At 39.0% G+C, this 21,194-nt stretch overlaps 1 protein-coding gene across 1 annotated transcript in view; it reads right to left on the reverse strand.

Moving 5' to 3' along the window:
- PTK2B (protein tyrosine kinase 2 beta) overlaps positions 1–21,194 on the reverse strand; it is a 117,547-nt gene that overhangs the window by 56,823 nt on the left and 39,530 nt on the right. Inside the window, exons 2-4 of the mRNA XM_007938735.2 lie at positions 12,171–12,349; positions 11,537–11,624; positions 10,047–10,126 (exon numbers count right to left, since the gene is read on the reverse strand). Of these exons, the coding sequence (XP_007936926.1) occupies positions 10,047–10,126; positions 11,537–11,624; positions 12,171–12,349 (347 nt within the window). The remainder of the gene's footprint in view (positions 1–10,046; positions 10,127–11,536; positions 11,625–12,170; positions 12,350–21,194) is intronic.

Consider the following 21,194-nt stretch of genomic DNA (forward strand, 5'->3'; position numbering starts at 1 on the left):
TGATGCTTTTGAGCTGTGGTGTTGGCGAAGAATGCTGAAAGTACCATGGCCTGCTAAAAGAACTAACAAATCTGTCCTGGAAGAATGCTCCTTGGAAGCAAGAATTGCCAGACTTGATCTGACCTACTTTGGTCACGTCTCAGAAGGGACCACTCCCTGGAAAAGAATATCAAGCTTGGTAAAGTGGAGGGCCAATGAAAAAGGGGAAGGCCCTCAAAAAGATGGATTGACACAGTGGCTACAGCGATGGGCTCAGGTATAGTAAGGATTGTGGAGATAGCACAGGACCAGGCAGTGTTTCGTTCTGCCATACATAGGGTTGCTATGAGTTGGAGATGACTCGATGACACCTAACAACAACAACAACACCTTAACTAATCTTGGGTTATATATTCACTGTGACTGATTTCTTAGGTCAGAGGGTTGTGGGGTTCTTTTTGGCATGGGCAATGGTCTGGAGTATTCAGGTCAAAGGAGAAATGATTTGGTTGCTCAAAGTGGACAGATACTAATTTCTAGAAGGGCCATGAATTTCAAATTTTAACTTATAGAAGGATATTTAGATAAAAGAATATTTTTTACATTTATAAAATATCCTAAATAAACCAATAAAAATGTTAATTAGTAAAAATAATAATTATTGAATACTTCTGTTCCTGTCATTGTTTTAAGTGCTTTATATGCTTTCTCATTTATTCCTTATAACAGTCCTACAAGGTAGTTACTATCATTATCATTCCCATTTTACAGATGAATGTAACTGAGGCACAGAGAGGTTAAGTGACTTGCCCAAAGTAACCCAGTAAATGGTAGACTAGGGCTTCAAATCCAGGTAATCTAGCTTCAGACCCTCTGCACTTCATTGTTTTGCCCTACTGTGCCTTGATATGAATTAAGTCCAGAGAAAATGCATTTTGCCCATTTCATATTTCATGTATATATCAATATGTATACATTTTAAGCTGGCAAAGAATACATCTTTTTCTTTTCTGGAGACTATATATCTATACACAGATGACATAATCTGTAGACAGGTAACAATGATGTTAACAGAACAAGTGGACTTCTGGCCATGATTTGTAGGTAAACTTGCCTTGGAACCTTTTCAAGAAAGAATCATGTCCTGGAATATTCTGCATTATGGCCTGATTTTGAGAAATGTATCCAGCTTTCTTGGTGAGAAATCGCTGTAAGTTTGACTTTAAAATATCATTTTTATAGCTTTGTATTCATCTTTAAAAGTTATTAAGCTTGAAAATCTTGTATCAAACTTACACAATAAATATTTTCCATATTGTGTCCCTAATATACACCTTATATCACAAAGATTAACCTATGTGACAAAGAATATCTGTCTGCAGGCCTGGATTAAGTCCTGTGAGGGGCCTAAACACTGATAATCTGTGGTACTCCCTACTCTGCTTACTGACACATTCGAATGGGCTGTGTTAGCTATATGTGTGTGTGTGTGTGTCTTAGCGAGCTATGATGTATCGTCCTTTTAAACATGGCTGTAATATTAGTGGGAGTTCTGGCGGCATAGTGCCTAAGCCATTTGATTGCTAACCAGAAGGTTGGCCATTCAAACCCACCAGCCATTCCTCAGAAGGAAGATTGGGCCATCTACTTCCATAGACCTATCACCTTGGAAACCCAAGGGGAGCCGCTATGGGTTGGATTCTACTCAACAGCAGTGAAGTTTTTTTTTTTTTTTTTAAATAATATTAGTGATTGAATGTAAATGTGTGTTATGCATTTTAGCGAATGAGATGAATTGGTTTATAAAATTTTTAGTGAATGTGAGATACTAAGATTTTATTACATACCATATTGTCTACAAAAAGAATATTCCACATACTCTACAACAAAGGCAATGACTCAGTGAATTTAGTTGTTTCAACAATCAATGTAAAATTCTGTTGATCTCCCACAATGGAAAATTGACTTTCACCAATTTTGCTTTAAGTAGCCCATAATTCAATTTTGATGTTCATTTCATAATACATGCTATAATTATAAATAAACAAATGAAAATATGTCATAAAAGAAAATGTAATGATCAGAAAACAAATTTTACAACAAATTGCCGTATTTTATTTTTAGATAAATTTTTCATCTGTAACATGTTATAAATACAAATATTTCTTTCTAGTTTTTGATCTTGAAATTCTTCAATGATTTCATCACAATTAAGCTTCTAAACAATATGCCTTATGCACTACATCACCAGAGCTCCCACTTCCATACACAGTAAAGATAATTAATTAAGTCTTTCTTGAACCATTGGTCTATGCTGAGGACTTTTGAGTCTTTTTAAGGATGAAAATGACCATTCTGTTGTGCAGTTTGTGATCATTAAAGTCAGGGACATGCATAAAGCAATTTCAACACTGGGAAATACACATCTTTTTTTTTTAATGTTCTATTATAGAATCATACATGCCTACATGAATAAAATCTGTCTTTACTGAATCTGTAAACTTAGCTCTGTCACACTTCCTCCGCAAAGGCTTGTATTTAAGCCACCAGGATAAGCCCACACTAATTTTCTGGATGCTTCATGCATTCTTCATGTTTTGGTTACCTAGTGCCACTCTAACAGAAATATACCACAAATGGGATGGCTTGAAGAAACAGGAGTTTATTCTCTTACAGTTTGGAGGCTTTAAGTCTGAGTTCAAAGTGACAGGCTCTAGGGTCTGGGTGAAAGCCCCGCAACCTTGGGCCTCAGCTCTGCCTCCTGCTCCTGGCCCACTGTAACTGGAGGCTTTTCTTCACTCAGCTGCTGCCTGCTAGGGCTGACAAGCCCAGGACTGACAAGTAATAAGGGACAGTTCCAATTTACCAAACCACATGGCAGGTTGTTAATTCAAGTCCATTAAAAGTCTCAAGGTCAGCAGAGCATGGCAGGCTGCTGAACAACAACTTGACTACATGCCGAGTTCAAGCGTGCCATAAGCTAGAGACTGTTCCCCAAGGCTTCTCCTTATATACAGAAAGCAGATACTCAGCTGCTCACAGTAGATTCCACCATGGAATTGATCTAGTCTCATCATGGGGAATACTACACCTAGCTGCCCAGCCACTCAACCAGGCCCAGCCAAGTAGACACAAAAACTTAACTACCACACTTCATCAGGAATATTTACATTGTTTAAGAAGGAAAATCTATTTGGAAGAACTTCACACACTTTTGCTTTCATTTTATGGAAGATTCAAGTGTATAAATGATGGTATAGTATGTGGTTACACAAAATTGATCTCTGGCACTCAATACTTCTGGAGCACTTCTGTCATTTACTTATTTCTAATATTTTTGTGATGGTGAACTGCTTGAAAATCAGTTGTTGGTGTTAGGTGCCAAAGTCAATTCTGACTCATAGTGATCCCACATACAATAAAACGAAACACTGCCTGGTCCTGCACCATCCTCACAGTTGTTGCTATGTTTGAGCCCATTGTTGCAGTCCCTGTGTCAATCCATCTCTTTGAGGGTCTTTCTCTTTTTCACTGACTCTATTTTACCAAGGCCTGCTAACCAGACGGTTGGCGGTTCAAACCCACCAGCCACTCCTCGGAAGGAAGGTTGGGCAATCCTACTTCCGTAGTGATACTGCCTCGGAAACCCAAGGAGGGGTCGCTATGAGTCGGGGCCAACTCGATGGCACGTAACAACAACAACAAATTTTACCAAGAATGATTTTTTTTTCCCCTCCAGGGACTGGTCCCTTCTGATAACATGACGAAAGTACTAAGGACAAGTCTCTTGATCTCTTCTAAGCAGCATTCTGACTGCACTTCTTCCAAGAGATTTGTTCATTCTTCTGGTAGTCTTCAGTATATTCAATATTCTTCACCAACACCATAATTCAAAGGCATCAGTTCTTCTTAGGTCTCCCTTATTCACTGTCCAGCTTTTGCATACATATGAGATAACTGAAAATACCATTACTTGGGTCAGGTGCACCTTAGTTTTCAAAGTGACATATTTGCTTTTCAACATGTTAAAGAGGTATTTTGTAGCAGATTTGCCCAATGGAATACGTTGCTTGCTATCTTGACTGCTGTTTTCATGGGCAATGATTGTGGATCCAAGTAAAAAGAAATCCTTTACAACTTCAAACTTTTCTCCATTTATCATGATGTTGCTTATTGGTCTAGTTGTGAGTAGTTTTGTTTTCTTTATATTGAGGTGCAATCCATACTGAAAGCTGTAGTCTTTGATCTTCAAGACCTCTTGGCTTTTAGCCAGTAAGGTTGTGTCATCTGCATATTGTAGGTTGTTAATGAATCTTCCTCCAAACCTGATGCTGCATTTTGTTTTCATTTACTTGTTTCTTGGATTATATGCTTAGCATACAGATAGAATAAGCATGGTTAAAAGATACAACTCTGAAGCACACCTTTCCTGATTTTAAACTGTGCAATATCTCCTTGTTCTGTTTGAAAAATTGCCTCTTGGTCTATGTACATCTTCCTCCTGGGCACAATTAAGAGTTCTGGAATTCCCATTCTTCACAACATTATCCACCATTTGTTATGATCCTCTTAGCCAAATATGTTTGCATACTCAGTAAAACAGGTAAACATCTTGTTTTCAGCCAAGATACATCTGACAGCAGCAGTGATATCCCTCATTCCACATCCTCTTCTGAATCCAGCTTGAATTTTTGCAGTTCTTTGTCTATGTACTGCTGCAACTATTTTTTTAAACTATTTTCAGCAAAATTTTACTTATGTGTGATATTAATGATATTGTTTGATAATGTCCATGTTCTGTTGGATCACTTGCCTTTGGAATAGGCACAAACACAGATCTCTTCCAGTCTGTTGACCAGGTAGCTGTCTTCCAAATTTCTTGGCATAGACGAGTGAGCGCTTCCAGCCTTGCATCCATTAGTTGAAACATCTCAATGGGTATTCTGTCAATTCCTGGAGCCTTGTTATTTGCTAATGCCTTCAGTGCAGCTTAGACTTCTTCCTTCCATACTATCAGTTTTTGATCATATGCTACCTCCTGAAATGGTTGAAGGTTAACCAATTCTCTTTGGAACAGTGAGTCTGTGTATTTCTTCCATGTTCAGCAATTGTTATGAAGGTAGCAACAACACACTGCAACATGGCTTTCCAGTACTGACATTCTTCTTTAATTTGTGTTTCCAGTTCATAGGTTAAGCCAAAACCCTGTCTTTGGTTTAAATATGACAACATACACTCTCTGTGAACTGAATTGTTTTCATGTTTATCAATCATATTTGAGTTGGACCAATTGCTAAATCTGTCCATATAAATTGAGAATTAAATACAAACAAAACAAGATACAGAGCTGACTGATGGAGAATACAGTTTCCACTCCCTCTTATAATTTTTACCATTAGCTTTGCACCCTAGAAATATATTCTGGCTACAGACTATGTTTGTTTACCATTCAAAAATTTTTGACACAAACTTTCAAATGGCTCCCTGTGATGTTGACAATCACTTGGCCCTCTTCTGATCTAATAATTTACTTCATTACAAGAAAAAATTATTCCACAAAGCAGATCTGTAGTTCTGTTATTTATTGGGTCTGAAAATAGAGACAATTCAGATTCTCAAACAGTTTCACTTGCTACATTTTTTTTTTTTAAATTGCAGCAAGAAATGGATGGAGAATTTGGAACTAATTCTGTTTTATTCATATTGCTATTAGTAATTTCACCCCAGCATTACTAATTCAATGATTTATACCCATTAAACTCTAGTATTTAACAGAAGAAATCTCTTCTGACTCATTGCGTTTTAAAAAAGAAGTTAATTTTGGAATTGTCTTTAGAGATTCACAAATCCTCTCCTTTTGATCTGTGAGCTTTTGTTTTTGTGCTCCACTTGCAGCCATTTCACTTCACCTAGATATAAAATTATTTTACTTTCTAAATTTATCTGCTATTGCAAACAAATTTGAATAATTGAAAATAAATAAAATTATACACAAGTTAAACTTATAAAATAAAATTTATATAAATCAGTAAGTAAAAAAATTATTGATTTGGATAATGTAATTTTGTTCTTTAGGTCTGAGATGGTCAAAAGAAAATAATTATAAAGCAGTCAGAAATCATTTCATTCGTCTTATGATATTTGTTGGCGTTCCTTTCACAGATCTCCACTAGTGTTTTACATCTTGAAATAATACTGAAAAACTTGTGCATTCACTTTATGTCCTTTGATGCTGCATCTTCACATCATTGAACTAATGCTGATACCCAACAGGGGAAAAAGCAATCACAAAGAGCATGATACAGACATAAGGGTATGCTCAATCTGAAGTCATGTTTTGCTTCTCACTTTGCACAGGACAGGACCAGATATATCATGAGTAATGTGACTATTGTACCACTAGTGCATTCTTATGTGGTCGATGAGAAAAAAATGAATGTGAGGTTATACCCTATCGGTCCAAAATGAAAAAGAATATGTAATTGTTGCTGTATTCAAAATTCACAAAATATACATTTTATTTTATTCAGAGATATGTACATAATTGATTAAACAATAGAACACTTCTCAATGAGCAAGTTCTTTCTTTAAAGAGAGTCACTCTGAATGGAAATGGAAAATAAAATACACTTATGCAATTTTTGTTATCAAAATATTCATTTAATTTATTTCTTCAAGGACTTGTCCAATTTCCTTACACTGAGATACATAAATATTCTGATAAAATATAAATGCGATGTTCTGATAAATGCCTTTTGTTGCTTTTTTGGAAAGTGATCTTAGAAGCACACTAATTGTTGCAAAACAGAAACATGTTTTAAATGGTAAATAAATATTGAATTTTACTTCCTCCTAATGTGCCTAATGCCTCATTTATTAGCTATATAGAGTAATATCAAGCACTGTGTCCTGTGCGACAGACAATAAAAAACAAAACTCACTTGATACATACATTAAAACTTTTTGTGTTGGATAAATATTAACATTTCCAGTATTTGTTTTGACATTTGCTATGTTAGTATTATATTAAATTATTACTCATGTTAGTATTATATTAAATGTATGCTAGATTGGCAAATGTATTTTAAAGTTAATGTTACCAGTATTGTTATTTACAAAACTTAGCATATAATCTGCATATAAATTCTATACAGTTAAAAAGTAACTTGCATGAATGCATTGCAATGGTCAAAATATTCAAGTTGCCTTACTTTTTGCACATCATCTAGGACTGGTGTTCTCATTTATTTACCAGGATGTGCACAAGAGCACATCCTTGTTTTTGTATCATGGCAAAGAGATTTGCTGGCCCTCCTGGCTGGAGTTGCTGGATCAGCAGATTAGATGTACAAGATGGTTCTCTCACAATGTATCAGAGACCTGTTATCTGTTATCTATCAATATAATCCATCCTTGCCCAGTCACTACTCATGTGGATCCAGTTGTCTATTGGGTGAATGTAGCAAAAGTAAGACTTGATAGCCCACCTCCACCTTTTGTTTATTAGGAAGAAATAGCATACTTCCTAGAGATCAGCTGAGATAAGGAGTTTCAATTACATGGGAGGGGACTGTCACTGAAGGTGTTCAAGTGGTAGGAGCCTCATAGCTTAAACATCTCACACGTGGGCACTCTGGTGACCCTGCAAGAACTTTATTTCTGGCTGGCACATTCTCATAAAATAAAGTTGGTATCAATTTCATTTTGTGCCCTGCCAATTCCCTTCCACTGTGGTGCTAGCTTTTCCTTGTGTCCTGTTTGCTTGGCATCTATGGGTCTTTGCTTTGGACAACTGGTGCCCCTGTTTTATTGATCCTCTAAGCACGTGCTTACCTTGTTTAATGGGTAATCCATCCCTGCCTACCGGACTCTGTTCTGCAGACTCTGGAGCATAACACAGTATGCCCCATCACTAAATAACTGTGGGTTTTTGAATAATCTTGAATCCATAGCAGTAAACATCACTACACTGTGAGCTTCTGATGAGACTATAAACAAGAGCCGTGTCCTGATTCCTCATTGGGTCCAATGCATTCGGCACAGTCCCTGGCTCTTAAGCTGCAACCTTTAATAGTTTGTGAATGTCTTCAGGAAATGAGAAAATGAAACATAATGCTAATGGGTCTTCATGCTTTTACTAAAAGATGATTGTTTGATGGATGACTTACAAGATTGTAGTCTCAAAGGACTACTAAAGTCCTGGATAGATTAATGAGTAAAAAGGTAAGGATAAGTTTTGTCAATATGTGCAATTTCAGGGGTGAAAATGGGCAATCATTGATGTGGTGCAGGTTATGGAAGTTGAAGTGGTCTAGGGAAGGCATACAGGGGCCCATGTGATGAGATACATGTTATAGGCTGCCATTGATCCTCCAGCACATATGCTGAACTTCCAGAGTCTCTACAAATTGCAGTGAAATGGTTTGCTCTCTAACTAGGTGCAGGGGCTGAAGACTAATCTGCAGAAGGGGCCCTAGTCCCCTTGTTTATTGAGACAGAGAGTCAGCAAACGATAAAGCAATCAATGAAGCACCCTCCGAGGCTTGTTGTTGTTATGTGCCACTGAATCAGACCCGACTCATAGTGACCCCTCTTTGGGTTTCTGAGGCAGTATCACTATGGAAGTAGATTGCCAAACCTTCCTTCCAAGGAGTGGCTGATGGGTTTGAACCGCTAGCCTTCTGGTTAGAACTCAAGTGCCTCAGGCACTACGCTACCACCTATGCCTATTTTTTCTCAAACCCCAACAGTCTCAGATGGTGAAATAAAACAGGAACCCTCACCTTCCCATCGTATGGCCCCCTGAAGGCCCATCAACACTCTCTGAGACCTGGTATGGGAGCTAGAATTCCCCACTGACTGACACTGTAGAAGCATTGGTAGGCTTACTCTCTATAATGTTAGGGTCACTGATAGGGTGAGTATTCCCCTGGAACTGCACTGCCACCAAGCCAGAAGTAACCCTTTGCCAAAAGTTTTTTTGGTAATTGTCCTGAAAGTCCTTTAATCAACTCACATAAGTCTAATGGCATCTAAATTACCTGGAAAACTTGTTAAAAATACATATTCTAGGGCTCCACCCAGATCTACTAAACCACAGTTTCCAAGAGTGGAGGTAGGGAATCTTCACTTTAATGAACTTCTCAGGTGATTATGATTTACAACCTTATTTAGGAACCACTGTTCAGTGACAGACAAGTGGTACAGAAAAGGTGATGTGAGTGTGGAATAGACAGATAGATAGTGAAGCTCATGGTGTCATGTTGGTCAAGAAAGTGCTCAAGAACAGATTAAGTTACATCACTCTCTTCCACCCCGAACTGCAACAGCTCCCAATAGCCAAGAACAAGGTTTAATTTCTTAGAGTGTTATGCAAAGCTTCCCACAATCATGCCCAACTTCCCTCTCCATCCATCTCCCATTATTCTCTAGCCTATCCCCTCCCCACATTACCTGACTATTGAAATCTTTCTCCTCTTTCAAAGAGCAGTTTATATCCCCCTCTTCCACTGATGCCCTCAGTCAGGATTAATGGCTCCAAATTATAACTCTGTTTAGTACATATTTCATCCTGCCTTGTGTTATGATTAATTGTATATATACCTCTCACTTTCCCAAATATTATCAGTTTGAAGGCATCTCTGAATGATTTATTAATCCCATAGATATTTATTGAATGCTTACTGGAGCTGGGGACATAGCAGTGAACAACACAGACTGAAATCTCTTTATTCTAATACTCTCCAGAAGCTAGCACAGTGCTCAGAGAAACATCTGCTGATTTGCTTGAATAGCAGACATTGATGATCAATAAATGGAAAAAGCAGGCAGTCCAGAGGCAAGAGCAATGGCAGTCAGAGGAAGACAGGAGAAACTGACCAGAAAGAGATCTAGGCCTTCAGGCCCAGGGACCAGAAATGTCCCCACCCTTTTTTCTTCCCTCCCTGGGTCTCACATATCCATTCGTGCTTCCCATCCTAGATGTGAGGGAAGTCCTAGACAGCTGAGAGCCTAGTACAGGAGAGGAGGCACAAGCATCTGCCTGAAGAGGCTACAAAGTCACGTACCTGAGTTCCAGACAACCCAGCTGCAGGGCCATGCCCTCACTGACCTTGCTGGCATAGCGTTGCATGTAGTCATTCCGGAGCTGTGGGGGTAGAAGACCAAGGTTCAGATTCACACTCTCATTCCTTGTTTCCCCGAGCAGAGGCCTCAGGAGATGGCAGGTGCCTGGAGCACAATCCTGCCTTACTGATGTCTCTCACATGCAGCCCACCTTGAGGGAACATGCATTGGGGGGGGGGGGGATGAAGAGCAGAAAGGGGAGGCTCACGCTCAGCTCTGCCTCTGATTCCCTCTGTAACTTTGGGCAGTGATCACCGTGCCTCCATAAGCCAAAGCCTCAAGGTTATTGAAGTGCTTTTACACACATTCTTTCATTTCCCCATGAGGAAGAAAGTGTCTATTTCCTCCCTCCCCACACCACTGCTATTTTGGAGATTGTTGTTTTTGTTACGTGCCATTGAGTAGGACCGACCCAGAGCGACCCCTCCTTGGGTTTCCGAGGCAGTATCACTACAGAAGTACATTGCCCCATCTTCCTTTTGAGAAGTGGCTGGTGGGTTTGAACTGCCAGCCTTCTGGTTAGCAGTCAAGTGATTTTGGGAGAAGTCAATAATTTTTCCAAAGTCTTGTTGGTAAGAAGATGTCAGCCATGGTCCAAGAAAAGTCTGGCTTGGCTTCCAGCAAACCACCAGGGAGATCAAGAAGGGAGCTAGGACCAGATGGAAAAGAATGATGGCAGCTCACATGTATTTAGTACTTCTTTTGTGCCAAGTCCCAGGCTAGGCACTTTACCTGCAATATATCCTGTGGTGTGCTGGAGCAACTCAAAACAGCTCGAGAGAGCTGCTTATTAAATTTTCAGAAATATTGTGAGCCCATTGAGGTCACATTGGTAGCTTAAAGTAGGCCACAGTGGGAGTACTTATACCATGGAGATAGGCAAATGCTACAAATCAGGGATTTTTTTCTTCAAAGAGCTGGTTTATCAGCACACACTGATGATAGTAGTTGGTCCTCATGACAACCCTATAAAGTAGGAATTATTATTATCCCTATTATATGGAAGAGGAAACAGCTTCAAGCAGGTTAATGATGTTTGTGGGGCTACTCAGTTAGTAAATGGCAGAGCTAGGCTAGAAATCAGGTGTGACCAACTACAGAAGAGCTTGTGTTTTAAGCACTACAACCTTCTCTTCCGTCCTGCACTTGTTTTTTTAAAAAACCAAGATTTCCTGACAGTAAATAGCTACCAGGAAAGTCCAGAAAAAGCTGTGAGTATATGTGACAAGGTTAGGCTATCAATTAGCTGGGAGAGAAGCAGGATTGGAGAAGCTGACTAGGGATCAGGGAATGTCCTCAAGAGAAGTTGCCTGGATTAGTCCATTTAAAATCTGGGCTTGTTTTTCCATTTTGCTAGGAGAGGATGAATAATGCTTGGCATTTAGGGTGCACTAGGACCCATGGAGAAAGAATATAAAGAAAGTACTTTTACCTGTTGGTAAAAATATAGCAGTGTGGTCCTATCTTCTTTCAGGCTCTCCATGAAGTCCTCTGGCAAATAGCGGATTTGAAGATCATACCTGGGACAGGAAATTCAGACTCTTTGGTTGATACAGGGAAGCTGGTGCCTAAACGAGGGAGTAGGGCCTGCAAAGAGTCCCCAGCATGCAAAGGACTTCCCATGAGGCTCTTGGCCACTCATTCAGGATTTATTTCTTCTTTCCCTTCTCTTTGGTTGGGTGGAAGACCATAGAAGACAAAAGTGTAGCTAGCAGACAGTGGTCAATATTAGTCCTGACTCCAATTCTCCCTCATGGCAACTGTTTTCCTCGACCATCCCTTGACCTGGCTTTTCCACCCTCCTCACCCCTCTGCTGCCTCTTCATCATAGCACCAACAACATCCTGTCTGGGGATATTTCTAGACATCTGCACTGGTGAGTATGTGCTGTGAGCCCAAGTTAGGGCTTGGCAAGTACATTGCACACTTCAGTAGGACTGAGCCTAGATGCTCTGATTTTCTGAAGGAGTCTCAGAGATGTGAGGTACTATAAGGAAGGTTAATCCAAGGCCTTACCACCCCACACTCATCTGTACCCATTCTACAGCCAAGGATTCCCCTCCTACCTCCACTCGGCCTCCACATGTAGACACTCGTACTTGTCCTGTACCTCACCCACTGTCATCTGTGGGTGCAGCCAGTGGATCTCATCTGACTTCATGTGCTTCAACCTCAGTCCATAGCACTCAGCCAGCTGGATGTTGGGCCCAATCCGCCCACTCAGCAGGATGGAGGTGATGATCTCCTATGGAGGAGAAGACGGATGTGACTTAGTGGTTCCCCTTTCTAGGCTCCTGCAGTCCTCATGCAGCCCCTGGATTTTGATTTTCTCAGGCAGAGGGGGCTCTGTTTTAATGGTTTATTCATCTCTGATTCTCTAGTACTTGGTACAGGGTTTGGCTCATAGTGGGCTCTCTTCATACGTTTGAATGAACAAACAGGTGAAATGAGACAAAGAGGAACTGAGAGGAGAGAACAGAAGTGAAAGAGAACATGCAGAAAGGCAAAGAGCACAGATGCCTCGCAAGCTCCTGCATTTCGTTCCAATCAAACCAATTAATAATTACTGAGAATCTGCCATGGGCAGATTCTTCACTAGGCACTGCTAGGAAGGCCTTACATATTATTTCATTGAATCTGCACAGCACAGTGAAGTAGGTGGTACTCTCCCCTATTTGGCTGATGAGGAGACTACTGTCAGTCACACAGCTTGTGTTATTAAGCTGGGATTTTGAACCCTGGGCCACTGAATTCTGAGGATTTCTATTAGGTCAAGGTGCTTCATAGGATTGTGGGGTTGGGTAAGACTGAAGGACAGAACTAACATCAAGGGACTATGTGTCCCAATCCTCACAAAGTAGCATGGCCATAGGTAATGTAATGCTGGCAAGAAATTTGTTACCTTTTTGTTCTTGCTTTCTTATTGACCAGAGGGTAAGTAGGCTACCTACTCCACAGCCTCAAGCCATAGCTTTCTGAGCTAGATTAAGAGGAGGGAAGCCCATCCACAAAGCACTGACTGGTCAGTTCTGACATTATCTTAGTGCCAGTTGAACTCAGGTTTCTCATGTCATTCCATACGTACTTGGTAAATTGACCCCACACCTGATGAAGTACAGAATGCCCTTGAATGCAAATTTTAAAACTTGTAGGCACTGACTTGTCTGTTGAACATCTTTGCAATGTATACTCCACCAAGCCCACCACCAGCTTAGAGACTGAAAAATACACAGTAGGTTGCTGTCTGACCAGGAAGAAAAATGACACTTCATTATTTAGATTTTTTTTTTTACATTCCTCCCAAGAAGTTTATTTAGTCAATATTTATTTACTATTTATTTAGTAAATCAAATGTAATCAATTTCTTAACTGGAATAAAAAAAGTATGCCATTTTTATTAGAAGAAAACCAATAAATACTAAACTAACCTTTAAATAATAGTGGTTTGAAAGAACACCAAGTTATTCATCTGCCTGGGCAACCACATGTCTCAGTCTAGCTCTGCCACCTGTCAGCCCTCTGCAGCCTCCTGGGCTCATGAAGCCTAAATAATCCCTTCCCCATTAGGAAAGAAAACGCCTATCAGAGCAGCCATCTATTGCTCTCTGAGACAGACAGGGAAAGAGAGCCACAGAATGCACAAGTGAACAGTTGAAACAAATCAGTGCAGGAATCAGAACCACAGGCCTGGGGTAGGGAAGAAGGCTGTGGTCCACAGCACATCTTTAGTGAGGGAGCCAGACAGGAGGAAGAGCTCAAGGCTGGGAAGTCAAAAAAATTTCATTATCTCCACTCATTTTTCCTGTCACCGACCCTCTGCACCACTCTGTTCACTCAGTTTTTTCTGTTCTAGACATTGAAGTAAATGGAATTATTTCGTATATGCTCATGTGTTCGATGTCTCTCACTCAGCATAAAGTCTGAGATTTATCCATGTATACCAGTAATTGGCTTTATTTTATTGACAAGTTATATTCCACTTTATAAACAAACCACAATATATTCATTTGTTCTCCTGTAGCTGGACACATGAGCTATTTTCAATTTTTGGCTATTGTGAATAAATTTACTGTGAACATTAATGTGCAAGTCTGTGGACATACATTATTTCTTTTAGGTAAATAGTGGAATTGTTGAATCAAAGGTTGATGTATGTTTATAAGAAATTGCAAGATTTTTCTATTTTATATTTTCACTGTAATACATGAGATGTCTGTTGACCATCTCTTCACCAATATTTGTCAGTATTCTTAAATACTTGTCATTTTAGTGAGTATCTCATCCTGCATCACCATACTGACCAATGATACTTAGCATATTTTCACATGTGTATTGGCCATTCTTCCTTTTAGAAGTGTTCAAATTTTTTGCCATTTTTCTTGTGTATGTTGTCCTTTGAGTTGTAGAAGATTTTTATTCATTCAGAATAAAAATACTTTGTGTGATATAAGATCTATGAATATTTTTCTCATGTTTGTGGCTTGCCTACTCATTTTCTTATCAGTGTCTTGATAAAGTCTAATTTACCAAAATTTTCTTTCATGATTAGTGCTTTCTATGTCTTCTAAAAAATCTTTGCTTGTCTCCAGCTCATGATGATGTCTTCCTATATAAACTTTTACTTATAGGTCTGTAATTCATCTTGAATTAATTTTTATACATGGTGTGAGGTAGGCGCCACTATTCATTTTTTGCTCCTCATACAGTTCTAGAGTTTTTCCTGTACTTGTTGACTTTTCTTTCCCAATTGAAATGTTTTGGCTACTTTTGTCAAAAATCAAATTGGCTGTAGATGTTTAGATGCATTTCTGGACTATCATTTCTTTTCTATCAGTCTTTGTTTATACTTATGCCAATACATCATTGTCTGGGTTACTGTAGCTTTAGAGGAAATTTTAAGTCAAACAGGATAAATTTTGTATTTTTTTCCCCAAGATTGTTTGGCTACTCTAGGCCTTTGCATTTCCATAGAATCAGCTTGTCACTTTCTATTTAGAAAGTCTGCTGGACTGTAATTGGTTGCGCTAAACCTATAGCTTAATGGAAGAGAAATGACATACAATATTGAGTCTTCTAATCCTTAAACAAGGAGCTCTGGTAGCATAGTGCCTAAGGCACTTGACTGCTAACCAGAAGGCTGGCGGTTCAAACCCACCAGCCACTCCTTGGAAGGAAGATCGGGCAATCTATTTCCATAGTGATACTGCCTTGGAAACCCAAGGAGGGGTCGCTATGAGTTGGGTCCGATTCGATGGCAAATAACAACAACAACAATCCTTAAACATGACACATCCCTCCACTTACTCAGATCTTAAATTTCTCTCAGCAGTTTTTTTTTTTTTTTTAATGAGTCAGGGAAATAAATCAATTTAATTCCATGACAGACATTAAAAATCAGCACAGGTTAAATATTATTCTTAATTATACAAAGGAAAACCAAGGAATTGTAGACAATTTCAACTTTTGGGATGAAAGATAACACACACAATTGTTTTGTCTGTGACTAATTACAAACAAATTGGTGTGGTATACTTTAAAATAAATACTTTGTAAATAATTTCCCTGTAACAATTAGTAATATAATTTACTAATATTTTCTTTTTCATAAACTTTTTAAAAAAATAAGTGAAAGTTTACACAGCAAATTAAGTGTTCACCTTTAAAAATTTTTAAACAAATTATTCTGCTCCATTGGTTACAATTTTTACAATGTGTCAGCATTCTCATTTTCATTCTGTTTCTTCTGTTTCCACTGGTCTAGCTTCCCTTTCCTTCCTTGCCTCTCATCTTTGCTTTTGGGTAACTGTAGACTGTTTGGTCTCATATGGTTAATTGTTTAAGGGAACACATTACTCATGGGTGATATTGTTTATTTTATAAGCCAATCCATTATTTGGCTGAAAAGTGACCTGCAGAAATAGCTTCAATTTCAAGTTCAAAGAGTCTCTTAGGGTGATAGTCTTGGGGTGTCCTTTAGGCTCTGTCAGTTCAGTAGGTCTGGCCTCTTTTATGAATTTGAGTTTTGTTCTACATTTTTCTCCTATTTTATCCAGAACCTTCTGTTGTGTCCCTGGTCAGAATGGTAGTGGTAGCCAGAAATCATCTAGTTTTTCTGGTCTCAGGTTAGAAGAGGTTGTGGCTCACATGGGCTATTAGTCTCATGGACTAGTTTCTATTTTGAGCTCTCATTCTCTTCTGCTCTGTAGAGTACAGACATATAGTTGTATCTTAGATGACTGCTTGAAAGCTTTTAAGACATCAGATGCTATTCACCAAACTAGGATGTAGAACATTATCTTTGTGTACTGTGTTATGTCAGTTCACTAAGTTGTCCCCCAACACTATGGTCCCAAGTGTTTTGACCATGTAAGCCAATCTCATGAGTTGTTTGAATATATTTAGGAAGGCTCCGTAACTCTGACCCTGTAATAAAGGTGTGGGGGCAGCATCTGACCTCCTCCCTTCACAAGTGGGGAGAAGGATCAAGATCAATGGCTCAAGGCTATTCCTATGAGGAGGAGGTCAGACATGCCTCCACCCTCTGGCATTTTTTCCAGTTCTGCCAACCATCTCTTCCATGGCACTCTTTACTTTTCTGCTAGGTTCAATAATTCATTGCAATGGCCACACAGAACTCACATACAATACTCAGAATTATGGTTTATTAAGGAAGTAACAGGTTACAATTCAGGATCAGAAATAACTCAGGATACAGTTCTTCAATCAGGACAGCCTCTTCTCAGCAGTGCGGCAGGTATGCCTCTTTCTGGTCTGTGGCTCTTTGGCCCTGTGGCCCCTTGGCATCTACACTGTTCTGCTGAAAAATGCCCAGAGGCACCCAACTTCGCCAGCAAGCCTCCTGCCTGAAGACACTCAGCTTCTCACTCTGTAGGCTGGGAAGCCCACTAGTCTGGCTTGTGCTGATCTCCTGGTTGCGATGCCTCTGCTGCCTCCATTGCCTCTGCTGCTGCCATTTCTCTGCCATCACTTCCTGCTGTCTCTGGTGTCACAGCTCTCTGTCTCTTATATTTAGGAGGTTAAGCACAGGAATCTTGGATCCAAGGGATGTGCTCCACTCCTGGATCTTCTTTCTTGATGGTAGTGAGATCTCCTCTTTCTACATCTGGGATAGCTCATTTTAAGTCTAGTAGGATGGCCAAACTGACCAATCACCACATTAGGGTTCCATATACCTTATTTGCATAGTCCCACCACCACAAGTGTGCCAAGCACCTTATTTACACTATTAACAATCTATTCAATCCCTTTGGTGGGCCACAAGCTCCTCACATTTGCATAGTCCTACCCAGTCATTTGGTGGGAGTTACAAAGACTATGGCTAGAATGGCCATATTAAGTAATTCAGTGCACCACAGCACTCTATGTGGTCTGTTATATATGAAGCACACAGAAATGTGTGCATGCATATGCCCATATGCCTACAGATACATCTACACATGCACATGCTTTTACTCACATATGACTTCCTATATGCATATATGGATCCATATCTATCTACATAGCCACACACATATTTTGTGGTTGTTTTTACTATTGCTGCAAAATTTTATGTATTATAGCATTTACCAAAATGTCCCTCTTCCTTGTGTACTTCTTAGTGACTTTACTTACCTTGGTTAAATCATGCTGACTTCACCCATATTTGGGATTGCTTTTCCCATCACCAAAATAATAAGCATCTGCTATCTAGAAAGTGATTCTCCCTCCCTCTGCCTCCCATTCCTGGAAACCATAAAAGAAATTTGCTTTCTGTGTGTATATCTATTCTTGACTTTTTATAATAGTGGAACCATACAATAGTTGTCATTTTTGTGATTGACTTATACCACTCAGCATAATGTCTTACAGATTCATCCATGTTATATTTTGAGGACTCCTCATTATTAGTTATGTTGTTGTTGTTGTTATGTGCCGTGGAGTCGGCCCCGACTCATAGCGACCCCTCCTTGGGTTTCCGAGGCAGTATCACTACGGAAGTAGGATTTCCCAAGCTTCCTTCCGAGGAGTGGCTGGTGGGTTTGAACCGCCAGCCATCTGGTTAGCAGGCAAGTGTCTTTAGCCACTATGCTACCAGTTATAGCTGTGTAATATTCCATTGTATGTAGGAATCACAATTTGTTTATCCATTCATCTGTTGATGGACATTTAGGTTGTTTCCATCTTTTTGTGAATATGAATGCTGCAATGGACACAGGTGTGCATATATCTATTTGTGTGACTGCTCTTATATCTCTAGGATATATATCTAGGAATGGGATTGCTGGATCATATGGTATTTTTATTTCTAGCTTTTTGAGGAATTGTAATACCGTTTTCCATAGCGGTTGTACCATTTAATAATCTCATCAGCATTGAGTGAGAGTTCTAATCCTCCCATAACCTCTCTAGCATTGGTAGTTTTCTCTTTTTTTTGATCACTGCTATTTTTGAAAGGATTAGATGGTATCTTGTAGTTTTGATTTACATCTCTCTAATGGCTAATGATCTTGAACATCTATCTTTTCATGTATTTGTTGGCCTCTTGAATGTGCTCTCTGGTGAAGTGTCTGTTCATATCCTTTGCCCATTTTTTGATTGGATTGTTTATCTTTTTGTTGTTGAGTTATTTAAGTTTTCTAGATATTTTAGAGACCCTTGTCAGATATGGCATTGTCAAAGATATTTACCCAGTCTGCAGGTTCCCTTTTATACTTTCTTGGTAAAATCACTTATTAAATAATATATTTTTTTTCTTTTCTTAACCCTTCCTGCCTTCTTAGCTTTATCCCTGGGCAAATGCTGCCTTTTTGATTTCCCATGGTTGAATGTTCTAATGAACACATAACTTTATGGTGTTACTGATCATCTTACAAGGTTGTCTATCATTTGGCTGAAAGTTGAGCCACAGGGATTGTGTTCAATTCCTAGCTTAAAGGATGTCTAAGGGCTATAGTCCAAGGGTTCCATCAATCTTCATCAGACCAGTAAACCTGGTCTTTTTTGTTTTTGAGTTTTGCTCAACACTTTTCTCCCACTCTATCTGTGACCTCCTATTGTGATTCCTTTCAGAACGGTCAGCAGTGGTAGCTGGGCACCATCTAGTTCTTCTGTTCTTTGGGTAATGGAGGCTGGTGTTCACACTCTACATTAGTCCTTTGGATTGTTTCCTTGCATCTTTGATTTTCTTCACTTTTCTTTGCTCCAGTTGGGGAGAGATCAACAGTTGCATCTTAGATGGCCACTCATAAACTTTTAAGACCCTAGTCACTACTTACTAAATTCTTCCTCTTTTTTGTTGACCCTTTAATCAAACATGATGTCTTTCTCCAGGGACTGATGCCTCCTGATGACATGACCAAAGTATATAAGACGAAGTCTCACCATCTTGGCTTCTATGGAGAATTCTGGCTGCACTTTTTCCAAGACAGATTGGTTCATTCTTCTGTCAGTCCATGGTATATTCAATATTTTTCACCAACATCATAATCCAAAGGCATCAATTCTCTTTCAGTCTTCCTTATTCGTTGTCCAGCTTTCACATACATACGAGGCAATTGAAAATACCATGGTTTGGTAAGGTGCACCTTTATCCTGAAGGTGATATATTTGCTTTTTAATACTTTAAAAAGGTCTTTTGCAGATTTGGCCAATGCAATATATCATTTGATTTCCTGACTGCTGCTTCCATGGGCATTGATTGGGGATCCAAGTAAAATGAAATCCTTGACAACTTCAGTCTCTTCTCTGTTTATCATGATATTGCTTATTGGCCCAGTTGTGAGGATATAGTTGTTTTCTCTATGTTGAGGTGTAATCAGTACTGAAGGCTGTAGTCTGCATATGAATATCCAGTGTTGCCAGTTAAAGAGACTGTTTCTTCTCCATCGAATGGAATTTGACACTTTGTCAAGATTAGCTGCCTATTGATGGATGGATTTACTTCTAGGTTCTCAATTCTATTCCATTAGTCTGTGTCGGTCATTAACCAGTATTAGGCTGTTTAGACTACTGTGGCTGTATAGTAAGCTTTGAAATTGAGAAGTTGAGACCGCCTACTTTCTTCTTCTTCTTCAGTATTGCATTAGCAGCCTCCTACCTTTCCATATAAAGTTGGAGATGAGTTTTTCCATTTCATTATATAATATTGTTGGGATCTGGAATGGGATTGCATTATATCTATAGATCACTTCTGGTAGAATTGACATTTTCACAATATTATGTCTTCTAATCTACAGCATGGTATATTTCTCCATTTATGTAGATCTACTTTAGTTTCTTGCAGTAGTGTTTTATAGTTTCCCTTGTAGAAATATTTTATGTCCCTGGTTAGATTTACTATTAAACTAGGTATTTTATCCTTTTAGGGGCTATTGTAAGTGGTATTGATTTCTTGGTTTCCTTTTCAGAGTCCTCCTTATTGGTGTAGAAGAACTCAACTGATTTTTGTGTGTCAATCTTGTACCCTGCCACTTTACTGAATCCTTCTATTTGTTCCAGTAACTTCCTTGTGGAGTCTCTGGGATTTTCCATGTGTAGGATCATGTCATCTGCAAATAAGGATACTTTTACTTTGTCTGTTCCAATTTGGATAGTCTTTATTTCCCTTTCTTGCTTTATTGCTCTAGCTAGGACTTTCAGTGCACTATCAAATAAGAGTGGTAATAAAGGGCATCTTTGCCTCATTGCCATTCTCAAGTGGAATACTCTCAAACTTTCTCCATTTAGAATAATGTTGGCTCTTGGTTTTGCCTATGTGCCCTTAATTATGTTGAGGAATTTCTCTTACTATTCCTATTTTGCTGAGAGTTTTTATCAGGAAAGGGTGTTGGATTTTATCAAATGGTTTTCCTGCATTGTTTGGGATGATCATGTGATTCTATTCTTTGTTCTATTTATGTGGTAAATCATGTTGATTGATTTTCTGATGATGAACCATCCTTGCAACTCTGGTATGAATCCAACTTGATCATGATATATATATATATATATATTTGATATGTTGTTGAATTCTGTTGGATAGAGCTTTGTTGAGAATTTTTACATATGTTGAGGAGGATCATTGTTCTGTAACTTTCTTTTTTTGTGGTGTC

This window comes from Orycteropus afer, unplaced genomic scaffold (genome assembly GCF_000298275.1).
Source record: "Orycteropus afer afer isolate SDZICR_OR568_19922 unplaced genomic scaffold, OryAfe1.0 scaffold00053, whole genome shotgun sequence".
NCBI lineage: Eukaryota > Metazoa > Chordata > Mammalia > Tubulidentata > Orycteropodidae > Orycteropus > Orycteropus afer.